The sequence below is a fragment of the Leucopleurus acutus genome (assembly GCF_964270905.1).
Source record: "Leucopleurus acutus genome assembly, chromosome: 5".
Taxonomy (NCBI): domain Eukaryota; kingdom Metazoa; phylum Chordata; class Mammalia; order Artiodactyla; family Delphinidae; genus Leucopleurus; species Leucopleurus acutus.
This window is the reverse complement of record NC_139147.1, coordinates 3,888,787-3,908,802: the sequence shown is the minus strand read 5'-3', so window position 1 is coordinate 3,908,802 and position 20,016 is coordinate 3,888,787. Positions and strand designations below refer to the sequence as shown.

At 49.1% G+C, this 20,016-nt stretch overlaps 1 protein-coding gene across 1 annotated transcript in view; it reads right to left on the bottom strand.

Annotated features, from left to right (window-relative positions):
- Nucleotides 1-15,285: 15,285 nt before the first annotated feature.
- The window catches only part of PRDM15 (PR/SET domain 15), a gene marked incomplete at both ends in the record, with an annotated part of 40,845 nt that continues 36,114 nt past the window's right edge, over nucleotides 15,286-20,016 (bottom strand). Inside the window, 3 exon segments of the mRNA XM_082839639.1 lie at nucleotides 15,286-15,756; nucleotides 16,570-16,779; nucleotides 18,557-18,637. Of these exon segments, the coding sequence (XP_082695765.1) occupies nucleotides 15,286-15,756; nucleotides 16,570-16,779; nucleotides 18,557-18,637 (762 nt within the window).

Sequence of the window (20,016 nt, the reverse complement as noted above, 5' to 3'; positions counted from 1 at the left end):
AGAATCAAACAACTTGAAAAGTATTTATGGGAAAACGGTCTGGAAGGTCCTCAAAGAGTTAAGCCAAGAACTACCATATAATCTAGCAATTTCCCTCCTAGGAGTATCCCCCCCAAAGAACTTAAAACGGGAATTCGAACAAAACTTGTACACAGATGTTCACACAGCCAGGAGGAGGCTAACCCTGCCTCCCACCTCCCCCCCGCCCCCCCCCCGCCCCTCGCCCCTGAGCCACGCCCACCCCAGGGCCTGGGTCCTGCATGCACGTTGCTTGCAGGGTCTCTCCTATCGCTGCTCCAGATCAGCCCTCACCAGCCAAGACCTTCCTCCCCAGGACGTCTATTTGGAAAGGAATCGTCCTTGGGTACTTCTCACACACACCCAGGTGGCTTTACCAAGTTCTCAAGGGAGCGTCTCGGCAAGGTGGACTTCTGCCACCTGCGGGCCGAGCGTGGGAATTGCAACGGCGGCCGCTGGGGAATCAGGTTCCCAGCCAAACGGTCTGCCGGTCACTCGGCAGAACCTCGTGGTGCACAGCTTTGCGCCGGGCACCGTGTAGGCAAGGGTGGCCGTGGCCTGGCTCTGGCCCCCAGGGTCCATCAGACTGGCCTACAGCGGGCAGCATGGTGGTGCTCGGGCTGCCCGTGGTGGCCAGTCCTGCCTCACCACCTCCCAGCGGGTGAATGAGCTCTCTTGCCTCAGTTTCTCCCTCTGTAGAAGGAGGAAGGTGGAACTGAGGGTCCAGACTTCTCAGGATTGTGGGAATTAAACAGACAAACGTGTCCCCAGGACCGTGTCTGCCTGGCCTGTGCCAGCGTCAGCACGACTGTGTTTTTTCTTCCTGTCTGGGCTGTTTTCATGGGCTTTCAGTGATGCACTGAAAACTTCTGCTGTTAATTCCATCTGGTGTACTTTCCCATTGAAAATACATTTCTGTTAAAATATTATACAATTTGTGAAAGCAAAACAGTGAAAGCAACCCAAATCCCCAGGGATGGGGCCCTGGGTGAATTACTGTCACTCATCCACATGGAGGAGTAGCTGGCAGTCGGGAAGAGGCAGGAGGTCGGTCCCTAGGGGTGGCGCCGGGCGATCACACAGATCTCTGTGGACAGAGCAAGGGGGAGGGAAGCGCGAAGCGTGCATTACAGCTTGTCCAGGACAGGTGGGGGATAGGAAGGCAGCCAGCCACCCATCTATCATCATAACCCATCTGTCAATCAACTGCTGTTCAATTATTTATCTGTCATCTACCCATCATAATCTATCAGCTATCTATCATAATCTATCAACTATTTATCAACTATGTACCTATCTAGCATAATCCAGCTATCAAGCAGCAACCATTCAACTATTTATCATCTATCTATCATAATCTATCAACTGTCAACTATCTATCATCCATCTATCTTCTATCTATCTATCTATATTTTAAAAATAAGCAATAGGATAATAATCTATAAGTATCGTTGAAGGATACCTATGGTGGGGGGGCAGGAAGACCTGAGGTGGAAACCCACCATCTTTGGACATGCCTTGTTTTAAAGGTTTCACTTTGGAACCGTGCAAATATTTCACTCACTTACAAAACAAATTTAACTTTTAAAAAGCAATCCCTAAAGGTCAAAAATAAAATAGGACAAAACCATGTGTATATCCTTTTGGAGGCCTGACCGACCAGAGGGGAGCTATCTCAAGTGACTTTGAAACATGGAAATTTGAAAGTCACTCCTGGGGAAAATACCCGAGGACCAAAAGAACGATGAGAAAGAGAGAAAACTCTTAGACCTTTCCCGATAATCATGCTGTGGGTATTATTATTCTGGGACTGCTGTATGTTGAGGAATAAAGCAAATGAGATATTCAGAGTCTGTTATTACCTGTGTTGTGGAGTTTTTTCGTTTTGAGAGAGTGGAAGTTAAGGAGCTCTGAACTTAAAGGGAGTATTAGCTCAGAGTCGTCAGCAAAACTGATAAAATTAGACAATGTAAATGTGCTGTAAATTGGGCTGGTTATCCATCATTATCTAAGTGCGTATCTGCGGGGATAACGTGCTGTAAATTGGGCTGGTTATCCATCATTATCTAAGTGCGTATTTGGGGAGATTGTTCCTCCAAACAGCGAAGGTCTCTCCTCCACTGCACCTTCTGTCGACTATTTTTATATAGACACAAAATTCCCATTTCTACCAAAATGAGAGGCATGTATTTATTGCAGTGAACCTTTAGGCCATCCTGAGAATAAAAGGTGAAATAGATTATTCAAAGTTTACTTACAGTCTCTTAAAATGCCAAAGCCCTCCCCGCCTGATCAATTACTTCCGTTCATGATCAGTGATGAGATTATCAAAATTTTGTGTTTTTCACTATTCATTCTAAAGGTCAACAAAACATATTCGCTTTCTGGAATAACATCGCGCTTGAAAGTTATCAGACAACAGTAGGTCCAAGTTATACATGCAACGAATAAAATCATTCTGCAGAAATCCGGGTTTTCATGCTTTCGGTAACCGACTCCTGTTCGGACTCCTGATCCGAAATTCTGGAAGGTGATTGGAGTGAAATCCCACCTGCTGATCCTGGGAGAGTGGTCACGCGAGGTTCCCACGAGTTTACCTGGAGAGGCATTGGCAGTTGTAAAGCTGGAGAGAACTCAGATGAAGGTGACTTCCGTCAATGTCATCCTTCGATTATTCTCAAACACACCTCTGCTTTATGGCTACTCATTTCGTTTGTAATTTAAAACTTAAACAAACGGTGCATTTTTAAATGCTCCTTTTTAATTTGCAGAGAGAAAAGTCAATGTTTATTATTAAAGAATGTGGCTGAAATACAAGAACTGTCTAGAGGGAAGCAGAGAAAAGATCAAAGGCGTGACTGCAGAATACATGGCAAAATTAATTAACTTTTATAAAACTTGATTCTGAAACTGCATTCCCTCCTAAGGTCTAAAGCACTTTTCTTTACCCTGTGTGTGTGCACGTGTGTGAACCTGAACCAGGGTCTCCCCACTCAGCTGCACCAGACCCCCTCCCCAGGGCACCGTCACCCAGACATGCCCGCCACACCCACTGCCCATCACATAGATGACCCCACATTCTACACATGGCATCTGGGGGCCTCTGGGCAAGAGACTGGTGAAGGTAGCCCTACCCACACCCAAAGAACCAGCAGGACCGGCAGAGATTTGAGGAACATCTCCAGTGTGAGAGGCAGAAAATAATCAGAAAAGGGGAACTCAGAAGAAACAGAGCCAGTCCAGAGAAAACCGCAGGAAACTTAAAACAAGAGACCTGCACATAATCTCAGGGGAACAAGACATTTGCACCTATGAAGTTAGAACAAGATGGGGCGGTGGGGAGAAAGATTACTAGAGAACCAGAAAGAACTCTTAGAGATTAACACACAATCGTAAAACCAAAAAATTGAAATGCCAAGGAGGTCTACCAGAGATTTCAACAAAAGGCAAAGAGATGGAAGGAAAAATTAGAGTAGATCAGCAGGAAAGGGCCAACGTCCAACTCACAGGAATTCCAAAAAAAGGAGAAGAGAGAAATGGAGAGATTGGAAAGTTATCAAAGAAAGAACACCGGGACCTTCCAGGACTGGCCTACAGTATGTGCTCCAGGTCCACAAAGTAAAAATTCGGAAGAGAACGAAACCAGGGAGGACAAGGCAGTAGAGCACCCTCCCCTTCTCACACCTCCTCTCCCAGCCCCGGTTGGGGCACTCACCTTGAGACACCCCCGTCATATGATTTTATTTCTCTTGGGTAAATACCTGGGAGTGGGATCGCCAAACTGAGGGGGAGATGTACGTTTAACTTTAAAAGATACTGACAGACAGTCCTCCAAGGCAGCTGAACCATTTTGATCTCCCACCAATGCCAAGGACACACACACACACACAAATGCACACATACATACACACATATAGACGTATGTACTTACATACATATATATACACATACATATATATACATACCTATCTTATTTTATATGTACATACATATGTATATGTCTTTTAACAAAATTAAGACTTCATTTATTTAGAGCAGTTTTGGGTTTACAGAAAAATTACACAGAAAGTACAGAATTCTCATATACTCCCGTCCCCCTGCACCCCTACAGTTTCCCCCATTATCAACATCATTATTTGTGTTCTGCGTTGTTATAATTTATGAACCAATACCAGTAAATGAGTCTTAATTAATAATTTAAAATTAACATTTAAATTAAATAAACTAATGTTAACATTTAAATTAACTACACATTAAAAATAGGTGAATAATTTTTTTTTAAGTGTCCCATTTTTGGATCAATTTTAAATACTTTCACTTTCTGTGGAAATAATTTCTTCTGCAACCAGCTAATATCTGCGTACAAGTCAATAGCAAGCAGAAGGGGCAGAAGTGCGTACGTGGGCTGGGAGCCAGGTGCACCTTAGCCAGGTAAATATTGACAGGCTGGAGCCCGGAGGAGAAAGCAAGATTGGGCTGTCAGTTCCCTGAGAGCCACGATACAACCTAGGGTTAGAGTTCAAGGAGAGATCCCTGCCTTTCACGCCAAAGCCTTCTATAAGCTCTCCTGGAGATGCCTTTGTATCTATTACATAAAAAACTACCCATTTTTTTTTTAGGAGTCTGGGATTAACATATACATACTACTATCTATCAAATAGATAATCAACAAGGACCTACTGTAGAGCACAGGGAACTCTACTCAATATTCTATAATAACTTATATGGGGAAAGAATCTGGAAAAGAATGGATATATGTATAACTGAATCACTTAGCTGGACACCTGAAACTAACACAACATTGTAAATCAACTATACCCCAATATAAAATAAAAATTAAATTTAAGAAAGGTGTGGCATTTAAAATAAATCACCATTATGAATTTAATGGAGAAAATATTAAATTATATAGCCTTTTGTCTTTCTCTTTTCTGTTGGCTTTGTTCCATATTGGTGTAAAATGTTAAGCAAAAATTTGATATTTTATTAACTCAAATTCATATGATCATTTTTGTATTTTAAGATCGCATAACATAAATCAAATGCTTTTCAACCTCTCCATCATATCTGAAACTTGAAGTGCTGAAGATCATTCTTTCATTCATTCAATAAAGTCTTATTTAATTAAAAAAAAAGCAACTATCCCGTTTTACTTTTCTTCAAGCTGGTAAGAAGATTCGTGCCATAGTTAAGCATATGACACCTCCCAGGTGTACGTTTCCTGGCTTGCTACCAATGTTCCCTGCGGACAACCAACTTCAGTTACTTTCGTCCAGCTGTCTTCTTGAATTTGTCCAGTTGTCACAGCAACCACAGTTCCAGAGATATTTGTCTCAGAGAGGAGACATTTACACAAACCGCAGGGCGCAACAGACGGCTTGCGTAGCTACCGAAAAGGAAATCAGTAGAAACGCGGAAACAATCCGGTTTATCTGAGGCAAGATTTTACCTCTTCAATGTGCAAAACCAAACAAAAGGCTTTGCAAGCCACCGCCGTAATATTGGCATTACTTATTAAAAGGTAATTTAGTAGCAAAGATGTTTAAAGGAATGTCAACTGTCTTGAATAAACATACATTGTTTCCAACAAGCCCCAGCTATTTGCAGGGCGCTGTGGCATGTGTTAAAGCAGTGGTTTAAAATATTTTAACCTACAGCCCCAGTGGGCCCACACTTCCAGGACGGTCTCTACTTCAACGATGATGGGGGGTGGGCTCTGCGGGCCCCCTTCCTCCTCAGCCCGCCCCACCCCCATGCTGGCTTCCTATTCCCTTCGGTGCATTGACAAGGGAAGGTCAGACTGGGTGGTCCCTACTGACTGCCAGGGGCTCTCCCCGGCCACTCAAAGCTGCAGGGAGAAGGAAGCGCCCCCAACACTGCAAGCAACTGCAGATTGCCTTGGTCAGAGGCAGGAATTGAGAGAAAGAAATCGTAGTTGCTATGGAAACCATACATTTTTCTATGCTAAACGATTCGGCATCAAATCATGGGCCAGGTGCCAAAAAAATGAAAACCACCATTAAAAAAAACACCTCATTACCAGGAAATTCAAAATATAAAGAGTCCTTTTTTTTTTTTTTTAAGATGAATTTGTCATTTTCTCTAGGGATTCATCTCGGTCTTTCTTTCCTCAGCGTTGGTAGCCTCTAATTAATCAAATTCAGAAACTTGACTTATTCTTTACCCTTTTCAGAATAGACTAGCACATAGTTATAAAGTGACATATCTTTTCGAATGTAAGTTTAAAAATTTCCGTAAAGTGATCTGTGCCTTATCGGCAAAGTACAAAGCATTCTAACTCACCGGGAATTCTAATCTGTCTCCATAGAATTCTCTTATTGACAAAGTATTTGCTACAATACTGATAAATACATGCTCTAAAACTAAACATAAATGCACCAAAAACTGAAACATAAACTTGTTACTAAAGTATGGTTTAATAAAAGATTCTTTAAAAATATAAATCATATTTTTCCTGAAAATCTACATGAGGTAAAAGTACATACCAGTGAGGTCCACACAGAAAGCAGAGTTGAACACAGATAGAAATAATTAAAACAAAATAAAATTGCAATTACAACATTTTAAATATAAATTGTGATAATGGATCAGCAAATATAAGTATTTCAGAAGACACTTCTACCTACACTCCGATGTACTGTTAAACACTCATTTGCAAAAACACGCTAAATGAATATGAAGAGTAAAAACTTCTTCTAGGTTTTCCCTGATGGCGCAGTGGTTAAGAATCCGTCAGCTAATGCAGGGGACACGGGTTTGATCCCTGGTCCGGGAAGATCCCACATGCCATGGAGAAACTAAGCCCGTGTGCCACAACTACTGAGCCTGAGCTCTAGAGCCCGTGAGCCACAACTACTGAGCCCGTGCTCCGCAACAAGAGCAGCCACCGCAATGAGAAGCCCGCTCACCGCAACGGAGAGTAGCCCCCGCTCGCCGCAGCTAGAGAGAGCCCACGGGCAGCAGCAACGAAGACCCCACGCAGCCAAAAAAAAAAAAAAAAAGAAAGTGTATATGTGTATAACTGAGTCATTTTGCTGTACAACAGTAATTAAGACAAGATTGTAAATAAACTACACTTCAATTAAAAAAGAAAATTGAAACCCTTGAAGGTTCAGGGGGAAGTCCGAGAGGAGAAAACATGAAGAGAAAAGGCTGAAGGACTAGGGCAGGTTAAGAAGTGAGTTGGTGGGTTTAAGAAGTGAAAGGCTATTAGACAAAAGGCTATAACCCCTCTTCTTGATGTTTACCACAAACAGAACAGGGATGAATACCCTCAGTTATCCGACACGAAGATGTTTTTAGACAGAAACAATGACATTATGAAACCTCTTCCACTTGCCCCATTAACAATAAAGTACATCAGGTCTGGGGGAGTTTAGCCACGTTTCTGTTCTTGGTGTGAAGTCGGTTGCCGAATGGCAGCTCAGGGCTGTAAAACCTGCGTTGTTCCCAAGTTGAGGAAAAGACGCTCTTATGGGCTGTGAGTCACCGGAGCCAGGGATGAGCCCGGGATGAGCTGGTTCCCAGTAGGAGCTTTGATGGTAGGAGTGGTCGTAGATTTGCACAGCAAGCTAGAGGCGACGGTGAGCCCTGGAGAGTCAGAAGTCTGACTGCGGCTGGTGACTAGTCGCTTAGACTGTTTAGGCTTTGACTCCCTTGAAGGCAGATGGGGGGTGGGGTGAGGGTAATTACAGCCAGAGCGGGAAAGCTGAGCCACGGCTGACAGACAGTCAGATGGGAGCCAGTAAATTCATAATGTTTTGTTGCATTTGCAATTAAAAAGATGAAAAAAACAGCATGGAGGTTCCTCAAGAAGCTAAAAATAGAGTTGCCGTATGATCCAGCAATCCCACTCCTGGGCATGTATCTGGACAAAACTGTAATTTGAAAAGATGCACGCACCCCAATGTTCCTAGCAGCACTATTCACAATAGGCGAGACAGGGAAACAACCTGACTGTCCACGGACAGATGAATGGCTAAAGAAGACATGGTACATATATGCAACGGAATACGGCTCAGCCATAAAAAGAAACGAAATAATGCCATTTGCTGCAACATGGATGGACGTAGAGATGATCATACTGAGTGAAGTGAGTCAGACAGAAAAAGACAAACACCATACGACATCACTTATGTGTGGAATCTAAAATATGACACAAGTGAACCTATCTACGAAACAGCAACAGATTCACAGACATAGAGAACGGATTTGTGGTTGCCAAGGGGGAGGAGGGGTGGGGGAGGGAAGCATTGGGAGTTTGGGGTCAGCAGATGCCAACTATTCTATATAGAATGGATACACAACAAGGTCCTACTGCAGAGCACAGGGAACTATATCCTGTGAGAAACCATAATGGAAAAGAATATGAAAAAGAATATATATAGGTATAACTGAGTCACTTTGCTGTGCCGCAGAAATTAAACACAACCTTGTAAATCAACTATACTTCAATACAATTTTGTAAAAAATAAAAAGGAAAAAAATAGGCCTCTGTTTAAAAAAAAGTCTCTGTACTATTTGGTGCCACAATTCAGACGCTGGTTATTTTGGGAACATTCTGACGAACCCCTGGGGGATGCTCTTAGAAGCCTCAGAATGCCGGCTTGGTGTGGGCCAGCTACACTGGCGTCTTCTTTTCTTAAGAGGAACTGTTTGGCCCTTCAGGCAAAAACTCACAATGTCTCCAAAAGTACGGACACGGTTCTAAATATAAGCGAAGAAACCCAATTCCACACACATGACGTTACAGATCCATTAAGACAACGTTTTCTAACGCTATTTCACTGGCAGTGAAGTCTACCCTTTGCTTGAGAAACCCCGCGTCACGTCACAATGAGACGACAGCCACCTCAGGGGGCCGTTGGAGGGACTGGCTGAGCTGACGTTGGTGGAGCCCCAAGCAAGCAGGAGTTCGGGCTGTCACTCTTCTTATCTGAAATGGACATGCAGGGTGTTTAAATACGACTCCTTTCAGTTATCTTTTTGCTGATGCTTATGAGATGTATGCAAGCTGAAAATCTAGGGGCACGCACTTCAGCTCCGTTTCTAAAGAACTCGAAAAATCAATGTCCAACCTACCAAACAGATAACCAACCGCGTGAAAAGACCTTTGCTCAGGATCCTGAGATACTAAGAACACGAGGCACGGGTTTTTTTTTTTTTTTTTTTTCACTATAGCATTTATTAGAAATTTCCAGCGGGATGGCAGGGGATGGGAGGGAGGTCCAAGAGGGAGGGGATATATATATACGTAGAGCTGATTCACTTTGTCGTACAGCAGAAACTAACACAACATTGTAGAGCAACCATACTCCAAAAAAACAAAAACTTCCATTGTTCTATTCCATTCATCATGTGTGTCCCATAGACTGTTACAGCGAGGATGCTAGGAAGTGATGGAGGGATGATTGGCATGCATGGGGCCAGTCCAGGGAATATGAAAACCATAGGGTGCATGCTGACATGTACTTCAGGGTCTGCAAAAATGTACTACAATGTTGGACCTGAAACCTATATGGTTGTGTCGAATGAGTGTCTTCTTTACTGCCGCTTCCATTATGTGATCATTTAACATAAAAAAGAGCACTTGTTGTAAAGAAGGAACCATTTTCTGCTAAATGGTCCCCTGCCATTAATCACGAAGCAGGAAGAATCGAAAGGCTTGATTATGTTTTACTATTTGCTAACAAGGGGCAAAAATCATAACTTAATAAACAAAGTTGAAGAAGTAATTAATAATCTTATCAATAAAATCGAGTCATTGGAGATGAGGATTTCCAAGAGCCTCATGAAGACAGAAATTTCAAGTGATAATTCCAGCTGGATACAGCAAAGTTGGGTTTTGGCGGGGAGTGCTTCAAAGCGTTGGTGGCCACCCTTGGGAAAAACACTTGCCTATTAATCTCTGTGGCTCGGGCTTACTGTCGGGGGGTGGGGGGGCTCAGGGGAAATGACGAAATGATGAGAAGAAGCACAGTCTCCGCCCTTCCGGAACTTACTGAACAGCAGGGAGGCACAGATAGGAACAAATTCGTAGAATGAGTAAACAGCCAGCGTAATTGCCGACTGGAGCGCACTGTGCTTGCTTTGCTATCAGAGTGGGAAATGAGGGCTTCCGGGGGATTCCAGGAGGTTTCTCTGAGGAAGTGACGTTTGAGCCGCGATCTGAGGGCCAAGCAGCATTAACCAAGCGGGGGGGTCAGGGCGCTGGGCGTGCGGAGACCCTGGGAGAGAACGGGGAAGAAGGAGGCGGGGCAGCTCCTGCAGGCTCGAGGCCGCAGAAGGGATCGGCGTGTCCAGGGAGCACTTAGGATCCGTTGGAGGACGCTGACCTTGGTGCGTGGGTGACACACAGAATGACAGTTTTACAAGGGCCAACGAGGCCACCGTGTGGAGGACAGGCTCCTGGGGACGAGCGGGGGCCGGGTGGCCCCTTAGGGGCTGTCAGCTGGGAAGGTGGTCATGGGGATGGTGACACCCGGACAGACCCGAAGGCACAGGGGGTGTAAGCGTGGGATGGCTGTGGGCTCCTGCCCGTGTGACTAGGTGGAGGGCAGGGCTGTGGGCCGTGAGTGGGGACAGTCGGGGAGCGCCAGGTTGGGGGCCGGGGGTCATGAACTCCGGGGTCAGACGTGAGAGCTTGATGGTCCTTGGCGACATCCAGGGGATGAGTCCGTGTGCCTTCCCGGAACAGAGGATGGCGACGCACAGACGAAACGGCAGCCGCTCCTGACGGCAGCACCCTCACCCCCAGACCCGGATCATTCTGGACACTCCGGCAGGGCAGCTTTTGGATTTCTAGAGCATTTCCCGCAACACTGCGGCCATGCCTTCTCTTTCCTTTGTGACCTTGCTACCCTGTTTTGTGGCTAAAACTAGGAAGAGAGAATTCCTGGGGTTGAGGGCAAGCTGCAGATGGTCACGCGAGGGGGTGATGCACTGCGCCCAGGAGGAGCTGAAAGGCCCAAGTGGAACAGACAGTGAACAGCGGGCCCCAAGCCCCGGGTCCTGCACCCTCACTCTCCCCGGGAAGTATGCTGGGCCGGGCTCTCTGCAGACACTCAGGGTGGGTCTGTGTCCCATTGAAGGGACGCCTTCCCATGGAGAGGGGGGTCCGTCTCCCTCCTTAAGGAGCAAATGTGGGCAGACAGACCGGTCATCGAGGAAGAGCTGGAGGCTTGGTGCCAAGGCAGTCTGGATGTGGGGCGCCTGCCCTCAAGTGTTGTCTGGATGCCAGCAGCCTGCACCTGGGACTGCAGGACCCCGGGGAGCCACAGGTCCCGGCTCAGGGAGGAGAAGCCTCAGGTCCATGGGTACCAGGGCTTGGGGGGAGGGGTGGTCCCAGCCAGCTCGTTGTGCGGGTCACCCAGGTAATTCTGCTGCCTGCAGCACACGCAGGTCAGATCACTGGCTGTCATTCCAGGACTAGGACCTCCTGATGAGGGGGCACTCAAGCCAGGTGCAAACACCCACAAGGGGAAGCAGCCAGTGACCCAGCGGTCTCCCCCTTTCTACTGGAATTTGCTGCACATACAAGAACATGCTCACAATTGGTTGGACATTGAGGGGGTGAACCCTATTCACTGGCAGAAGAATTAGCTGCTACCAGCTGTTCTCTAAGATACAACTGAAGTACCTAAAACAAGGTTCTCGTAATTCAAATCCTTAGAAGATCGGATGACACTCCAGGTGTTTCATAACTTTAAGATGACTCTTCCTAACAAATCGGAACATATCATTATTTGATCAATAAAATGAGGGATTCTTCCAGACCACGTGCCCTAAGGAACGCCTTGCTTACTAAGTTCTCCCCTCTCTCTGGCTGCTCATCTTTTTTTGTGTCCGTTCTCTCCATCTAAGCTTTACAAAAAAATGCTACAACCACTGCTTTGTTGCTTTTTTTTTTTTTTTTTTTTGCGGTACGCGGGCCTCTCACAGCTGTGGCCTCTCGCGTTGCGGAGCACAGGCTCCGGACGCGCAGGCTCAGCGGCCACGGCTCACGGGCCCAGCCGCTCCGCGGCACGTGGGATCTTCCCGGACCGGGGCACGAACCCGTGTCCCCTGCATCGGCAGTAAGACTCTCAACCACTGCGCCACCAGGGAAGCCCTGCTTTGTTGCTTTTAAACAAACAAACAAACCCTTGTGAAAGCTTCTGATATCTCAGTATCTTGTTTATTTTCAATGTTTGGGTCATTTAAAATAATCCAAACATTTCACAGGGTCTGAACTGCACGGGAATTACAACCGTTCTCAAAATATACCGTGTGTCCACTACTGAGAACGGGCAGTCGGAGCAGAGGGCCAGCGATGGAAAAACACAGCTCATGGCAACTTTTATTTGTCGTTATACAAACTAACGGGACACGAAATACACGTGACCTCTCAGCCTTGATGCATTTCAAAATCCAACGGGAAAGTCACTGACACGGCCCTGAGCTGGGAGCCTCGAGCTCTGGCCACTGTGACTGTGAAGTCCGCGCACCTGCCTCCCGGGCCCCGAATCCCCCAAGGCAGGTCCCTGCCGGTCACAGTGGAGCGGCACCCGGCACAAGGAACACATCCCACTCGGGGCCCCCGTCCCCTCCTTGCCTCAGGGACACGCAATCCCGGGGGCCTGCTCTGCAAGGCTTACACCGTCAGGGGGCACAGAACGACACAACTTCACAAATTCACCGGCCAAAACCAAGCATCTTCTGTTTATTAATTTAGAATAACCCCGAGGGATTCACAGAGCTCAGTGGTCACAACGGCTCCATCCAATTTCCTCCTATGGATACAGCTGTGCACTGGGATCAGTTAAAAAAAAGTAAATCTTTTCCATCAGGAAACAGCGACAGAGCTGCGGAACAGTCTGCAGCTGGTAACTCTTTGGGCTGAGTCGTACTTTTTTTTTATTTTTTGCTTCCCAGTGTCTTATATGCAAATTCATAGCAACCGTTTTAAGACAACACGACCCTATTTTGCCTCCGATGGTGACCCTATTAGACCAAATATTTCTACAGAAAACTCACGAGTCAATCTGATTTTTACTTAGAGTCCTCACTTACTATAACAGGAAGTATGATTAAGCATCTGTGTAGTTAAATAAACGGCGGGAGGTACACTGGGGCCACACAACCTAAATCAGGTTCTTTAAAGACATCTGATGCGTTCTTACTCTAAGCATAAAACAACTTCTCTTAAAAAAATAAAATTGTGATTTAAAAGGCCTTTGTTTCATAGGGCAGAGGAATAAAAGATAAATGCTAGTGGGTGTTCAATCATGTTTGGATTTTGTACTTGGTCATTTCATCCCTTACATTCTGCAAATGCAAAAGGACGGTCAGCGATCTTTAAGAAAATACCTTAGGAACCTCGGCGCTTTTGATGATGCCACGGATACCTGGACCACTTACATTTGGAGAACAGAGACGATACTTAGAAAGTATATCACCCCCAGCCCAAGTTCATTTGATGAAACTATTAGGTATAAAGCAGTTAATTATATACATAAATAACATAAAAAATAATTATCATAAATTAAACGTCAAACAATCCCCCACTACCAATTCAGAGGTGCGAGTCGTCGGGAGTTACCGGTGAGCTGGGTGTGGAGGGCGAATCCTGAAGCCCCTTTCACATGCCGCGTGGGTGATGAACTTAGTTCACGAAAGCATGTATTGCACAAATCAAAGCCTAGCCCCCTCCTCAAAATCGTGCGATTTGGAATGAAGCGAAGTGCTGAGAACGTTGCATTTTGCATAACAGGTCGTCTGTAGCCTCACTAGCAGCGTAAGCTTATTCTGCCTCATTTATCCGCTACCGATGGTCTCCCAAACAATGCAGGATCGGGGACAAATACTGATCAGGACAAAGTAAGGCAAACAAACGTATCATTTCATTCTGGACAGCGTTAAAGCATCAGGAGGGTAGAAATCAAGCCTCTTTGCCCGCCTCTTTGTTTCCCTGGCTGCGCCGTGGGAGGGCTGGCTGCTGGCTGCCACCTTGGTGGTCCAGAGCCTCACCTGCCACTTCTGAAACGGGCGCACACGTGTGAAAGCGCGTCCCCCGGAGGGGCAGAGCTCCCGTCGCTCAGCACATTTATTCACTCATTCATTAGGGGCACTGACGCGTCTACTGCTCAGCTAATAGCCTTTCTGCTTTCATACTACTTGGCAGGAAATAGCACTGTCTTCATATTTCAAAACAACCTATACCTTTCTTGGGGAAAGAGCCAAGTTCATTCAACATTTTTATAGAAAACTGGTCTTGAAACACACCAACCTTTGGACTTAAAGTTTAAACAGAAAAAAGACATGAATTTCTCCCCTGTTCTCTAGTGCGGGGGATTCCGGCTACGCCTCAGCCCTAATAAATACGTTTGGTGGCAGGGAATCCTGAGACACAACCCCGAGGTGCCCCCAGAGGGGCCAGCATGAGGCTCACGGCCCCTGCATCGGGGCAGCCGCGTAGAGCTGGACGTGGACCCACAGTCCCACAGTGCAAACGACTTCTGTGTGTTAGAGGAAAATAGAGAACGACGTGGCCTCCGCAGTCTCGATCACACAAGGCGTGCTCGAGGTAAAGTTTAAAAAAAAAAAAAAAGGGAAGAGGCATACTGAGAATCGATTCACGAATTCTATCACTAAGGCGCCTTGGTGGGCAGCCCCACGCGACCCCTCGCCCGAGAGCAACTCGTGAAGGCCAGAGGAGGGGCGCCCGCCCCCACAGGGCATCCTCCCACATGGTTTCAGCCCAAAGGTGCAGAACGAATTCGACTCAACTCAGATTTCAGAGAGCCAGACTTGAACTCCTATCTGCTCATGAGCAAAAACGCGCAGGAGCCACAGGAGAAAGCCGGCTACATTTTCACACGGTAGCGGAGCCCTAAAGGGAAACATGAAACACGCCACTTGCATCCCTGGTGACATACGGGTCTTACCATGCTGCTCCTCCCTGGGTTTCCTTTTCCCAAACCCTGCGCCCATCCGCCTTCCGGGAGGGACGCCTGGGGGCCTGGCCTTGCCGGGCAGAGCACATGGGGCCTCAGGGGGACCTGCTCGGGGTCACTCGTGAGCTCAGCTGACAGACTGGGATGGCTGTTGGTGAATTTGGAGATGACGCTGCAAAAGCTACGTCAACCTTCCTGATGCTGCAACGTGCGGCGTTTGTTTTTTCGTTTGGTATCCAGCAAACAAATCTCAAATAAAAACAGAACCAGACCGCCTGCCCGTGGTTCTCCCCCCAGGTCCCCGCAGGGTGACTCAGTAGCTGTACATCTGCGGCTGCTGCTCGGCCGGCACCGGGGGCTGGGCGGCCTGCGGGGCGGGGGCCGGGGCCGGCAGCACGTCTGTCTGGGGCACCGCCCGCCAGGTGAGCGGAGGCTGCTCGCCGAGCTGGCTCCCCAGGGGCGTGATGGAGTTGACCAGGGTGGTCAGGTTGATGAAGTGGGCCACCGACTGCGGATTCGAGGCTTCCGGCTGGGGGTGGATCTGGAGGTCGTTCTGGCGGTTGTGCAGCATGGCAGAGCCGCTGACAGTGTCAAAGGTCACGGTCAGGATGGAGTTGTCCAGCTGCAGCTGGCGCTCCGGGGTGGTCAGGTGCCCGACGGCCACTGGCTGGAGGTTGGTAAACTGAGTCCCGGCCGCGGTGGTGATGGGGGTCACGGTGATGTTGGTCAGGCCGACGGAGCTCGACGGGGTGGTCACATTGGGGTCGCCCAGCGTCACCACCACCTGGAAGAGTCACGCACAACACGGGACCGTTAGTTCCTGCAGAATCGAGAACATGAGCAGCTTCCTGTGCTGTACTTTGTCACGGAGGCCATCTCGTGAGGCTGGAATCATCACACCCCTGGCCCAAAGGAAGGAGTTAAAACACCTGCTGCTGAGAGATTAAACCAAGTTCATTTTTCCTGGAAAAAGAATTCTAGTGAAAGAGAGAAACAAGACACAGACACCGTCAACGAGGCCATCAGCTGGAACTGAAAATCAAAGGGTTTCCGTAGCTAGGAAAAAAAACAGAAGAAAGTAATGAGAAAAACAGAGCACATTCTTCACTGTCTCTTAACTTCTGTGAAGTGATGATGGTAAATGGAAATCCCAACTGTAAAGGTCAGAAGGGCAGTGAACCAATGTGCAGTGCCAGAACTAATAAATGAAAAGGCAAGCCATGCTCCTCCCCACAGACAGGGCTGAAACGCAGGAACGTCTGCAACCAGGACGACCAGGGCCAGTCAGGGGAGGGGTGTGGCGTCCGACACACGCCGACCAGGAGCTGGGGGCCTCGAAACCCCAGCGGGGAAGCCTTGGTTAAAAGCAGCAGGCTGGCCAGCCACACGCCCTGGCATGCAGAGTCGGGCCCTGCCTGACTGGCCGGCATGCTCAGGCCATTGAGAACCTCCCCAAACCAGACGCAGTCCCGTTCCCAACCCGGGAGGATGGCGGTGACTTCTGGGTCTAAGCTGGGAAACAGGGCACGTGCTGGCCACGGCCAGAGTCCAGGCCCCCCACGCCCGGGGCCCCCAGCCCTGCACGGGGAGCGGCGACCTGCTGGATGCTCTGCACGGCGGAGCTGGTCTCGTCCCCGACGCCGCCCGAGAACGTGGCCTCCTTCTCTGAGAACTCGCTGAAGGTGGCCTCCTCGGGCCCCGCGGCCCCGGCCTCGTCCTCTGGCTTCTGCTTCCTCTTGTGAGTCCTCCTGGCGGCTTTCACGTGCTTCCCTTCCGCCAGATCCTCCTGCCCCAGGCTCAGCTCAGGCTGCAGGAAGAGAAGGCGCGACAACGGCGGGTCAACGGGCCATGGCCCCGAAGCGGCCAGCGCGGCCCGGCCCTGTTCCTGGACACCAGGTGACCAGGCTTGTCTGCTAACTTGCACTTCTAAGGACGGGGGCAAGTTCCTGTTGGTTTCAGTTGCTTTTCTTTCAGGTGAAGGATTTTAGATACCAGTCATATTTTTAAAAGCCACATTTTGTGCTGAAATAGAAACATCTCTGAAAGCAGATTTTTTGAGCCCCTGTTTCAGCCCTGTTGAGCTCAGCCTGAGACTGAAAAATGCTTTCACATCAGGACTCTCATCCCCTGGCTGAAACAGATTCACTGCAGACACAATCTTGGATCAAAATGAGGCTGACCGCAAGAACTGTACGGTCACCTCTTCTGGGGACAGCAAACAGGGCCCGGCGGTAATGGCGACCCCAGACGGGTGCCCTGCACACGTCTTCTTGAGCTGCTAAGTGTGGCCTGTTTTCCGACCTACAGCTGGGCTGGCCCAGCATCACGGAGGCCGCTGAGTCACGGTGGCCAGCAAGGCTCTCCTCCCTCCTGGTCCTTGGCGCCATCCATGAGACTTGCTCCCACCCAGCGGCAGGCAGACCCTGAGGAGGGGTTGCCTCGGCCAGGGTGGGCGTGGTCCTGGCCCTCCGGGGCTGCTGAGGCGTGGGGCACGGCGGTTCAGTACAACCTGGCCGCTGAGCGCCGCGTCCAAAGCTCCGTTGCAAAACACAGAGGTAGAAACGTGATTTTAAAATAACTGAGAGCATGACACGTTTCCTTTAAAAGAAGAGAAGCTGGGCTTCCCTGGTGGCGCAGTGGTTGAGAGTCCGCCTGCCGATGCAGGGGACGCGGGTTTGTGTCCCAGTCTGGGAGGATCCCACGTGCCGCGGAGCGGCTGGGCCCGTGAGCCGTGGCCGCTGAGCCTGCGCGTCCGGAGCCTGTGCTCCGCAACGGGAGAGGCCACAACAGTGAGAGGCCCGTGTACCACACAAAAAAATAATAAAATAAAATAAGAGAAGCTCTTTATATAAAGGTACTGACTAAAAATTCCTTTTAAAAGTAAGTTCACCTAATACGTTGAAAGTTATTTTGCTTCTAATAATCTAATCGTGCTAATAAGCTTTTCTGGAAACCACCTGTGATGCTTAAGTTTAAGTGTCAGCGTGGCTGGGCTCGGGCGCCCGGCTGGGTGGCTGAACACCAGTCTAGAGGCTGCCGTGAAGGTATCTTTCAGATGTGATTAACACTGACATCGGTGGGTACTGAGTCATGCAGGGCACCCTCTGCTATGCGGGTGGGCCTCGTCCCATCGGGCGAAGGCCTCGAGAAGAAAGCCTGAAGCTCCCAGAGGAAGCGGGAACTCTGTCTCCAGATGGACCTCGGGCACAGCATCAACTCCTCCTGGGTCTCCAGCCTCCGGCCCGTCCTGAAAGCTCTGGACTTGCCAGCTCCACACTCGTGGGCACCAGTCCTTAAAATAAACCTAATTCTCTCTATACACACGTACACACGTGTACACACGCTCTCTATTGACTGTGACTTAAGAAACCATCTATTCTCTAAAAGGAGATATGTCAGGATTCAGAAAACTGAAATTCTAGAAACTTTTACAGAAACTAAAAGGCCCCTGGGGTGACGACCAACCAATAAAACAGAGGCAAACGAGCGTGAAACGTGCGGTTTTTCCCCAAAGGCTACTCAGGACGACACCTGCCGGGGCCCCTCGGGTGAGACGTCCCGGGCCCCGCGTGCGCCGGGCTCACCTGGACGATACCGATGGAGGAGGCGTCGATGGTGGTGGTCTCGGGGAGGTGGTCCAGGTCGTCGATCCTCACGGCCAGGACCTAGGAGTGACCACAGGGCGGTGAGCCCAGGACACCACGCCCGAAGGCCGAGGCTCAGGTCAGGCGGGACCCAGACACGCGCCGACCGGCAGCCACCCTCAAAGGCGCCCACGCCCTCACGGGCCCTGCTCGGGTCTTGAAAACCTGGATTCCACAGTCCCGTCCGGGCTCTCCTTCCCTCCTCCCAGGCCCCCTCTCTTCAAGCTTCTGCTGTGCTCTCACACACGGGGGTGTTACCTCGCCCCTGTCCGTGTGTCACCGCACTGTCCACCGCTCGAGGGTGGAGACTATTCCTTCCCTTTTAGTTTAGTGGAAACACTAACGTTCACAGTGCATAGTGCATTCTCACTCAGTCTTGTTCTTTCAAACCCAGAGCGGAGCGGGATAAGATACAGGAAACCTGTTCTACAAGGAACCATCGAGAATGAGACATTTACACTGTACACACGTGACTTTTCTACCTGAAAAGTAGAGAAGTCCGGGTAGTTTCATTGGTCATTTCTGACGAAGTGCACCTGTGAGCCGCACCGGCCGGTCCCCAGCACGCAGACCCTTACGCCACGACACGCCCAGGGTCCACCTCGGTCTTCCCTGAACCTCACCCACACACCTGCTGACGCCGGCCGTACCGTGACTGCGATCACTTAAGTGAACAAATCACAGGTGGGGCGACGGACCCTGAGCGCAGAGAGAACGGAATCCCTGGGAGGGAGGTGTGGAAACTGGGAGTTGCTGAAGAAGGGAAGCGCTGTGCAAAGACTACACGAGAGCAGGGAGACCAGGAAAGTGTCTGCACGGGCTCTTCAGCCCAATGGCTCTGCAAGCATCTCTACATTCTTTGTCAAAAAAAATTAAGAACAAAATTATAGGCTATGCATAGCGGGTGTGGCTCATTTAAGCAGAATGACGGGGAGCTGCATTTCTGGACTTAGGTTCCAACACCAGGGCTGGGCGTTCTCTGAAAGGACGGGCAGCAAGGAGGTCGTGGTCATGTGTGTTGCAACGTAAATGCTGACGTGGTGCTGAGGACCCAAGTGTGACTGTGATGCCGCAAAGCTTAGTCACAGCGGCCAGATTCCACCGTCCTCTCCCACCCTCACCATCAGCGCCTCCACCGCTGTCACCACCGTCACTGTCACCCCCACCTCCATCACTGTCACCACCACCATCACCTCCACCACCATCACCGTCACCCCCACCTCCATCACTGTCACCACCACCATCACCTCCATCACTGTCACCGTCACCCCACCTCCATCACTGTCACCACCACCATCAGCTCCACCACCGTCACCGTCACCCCCACCTCCATCACTGTCACCACCACCATCACCTCCACCACCGTCACCGTCACCCCCACCTCCATCACTGTCACCACC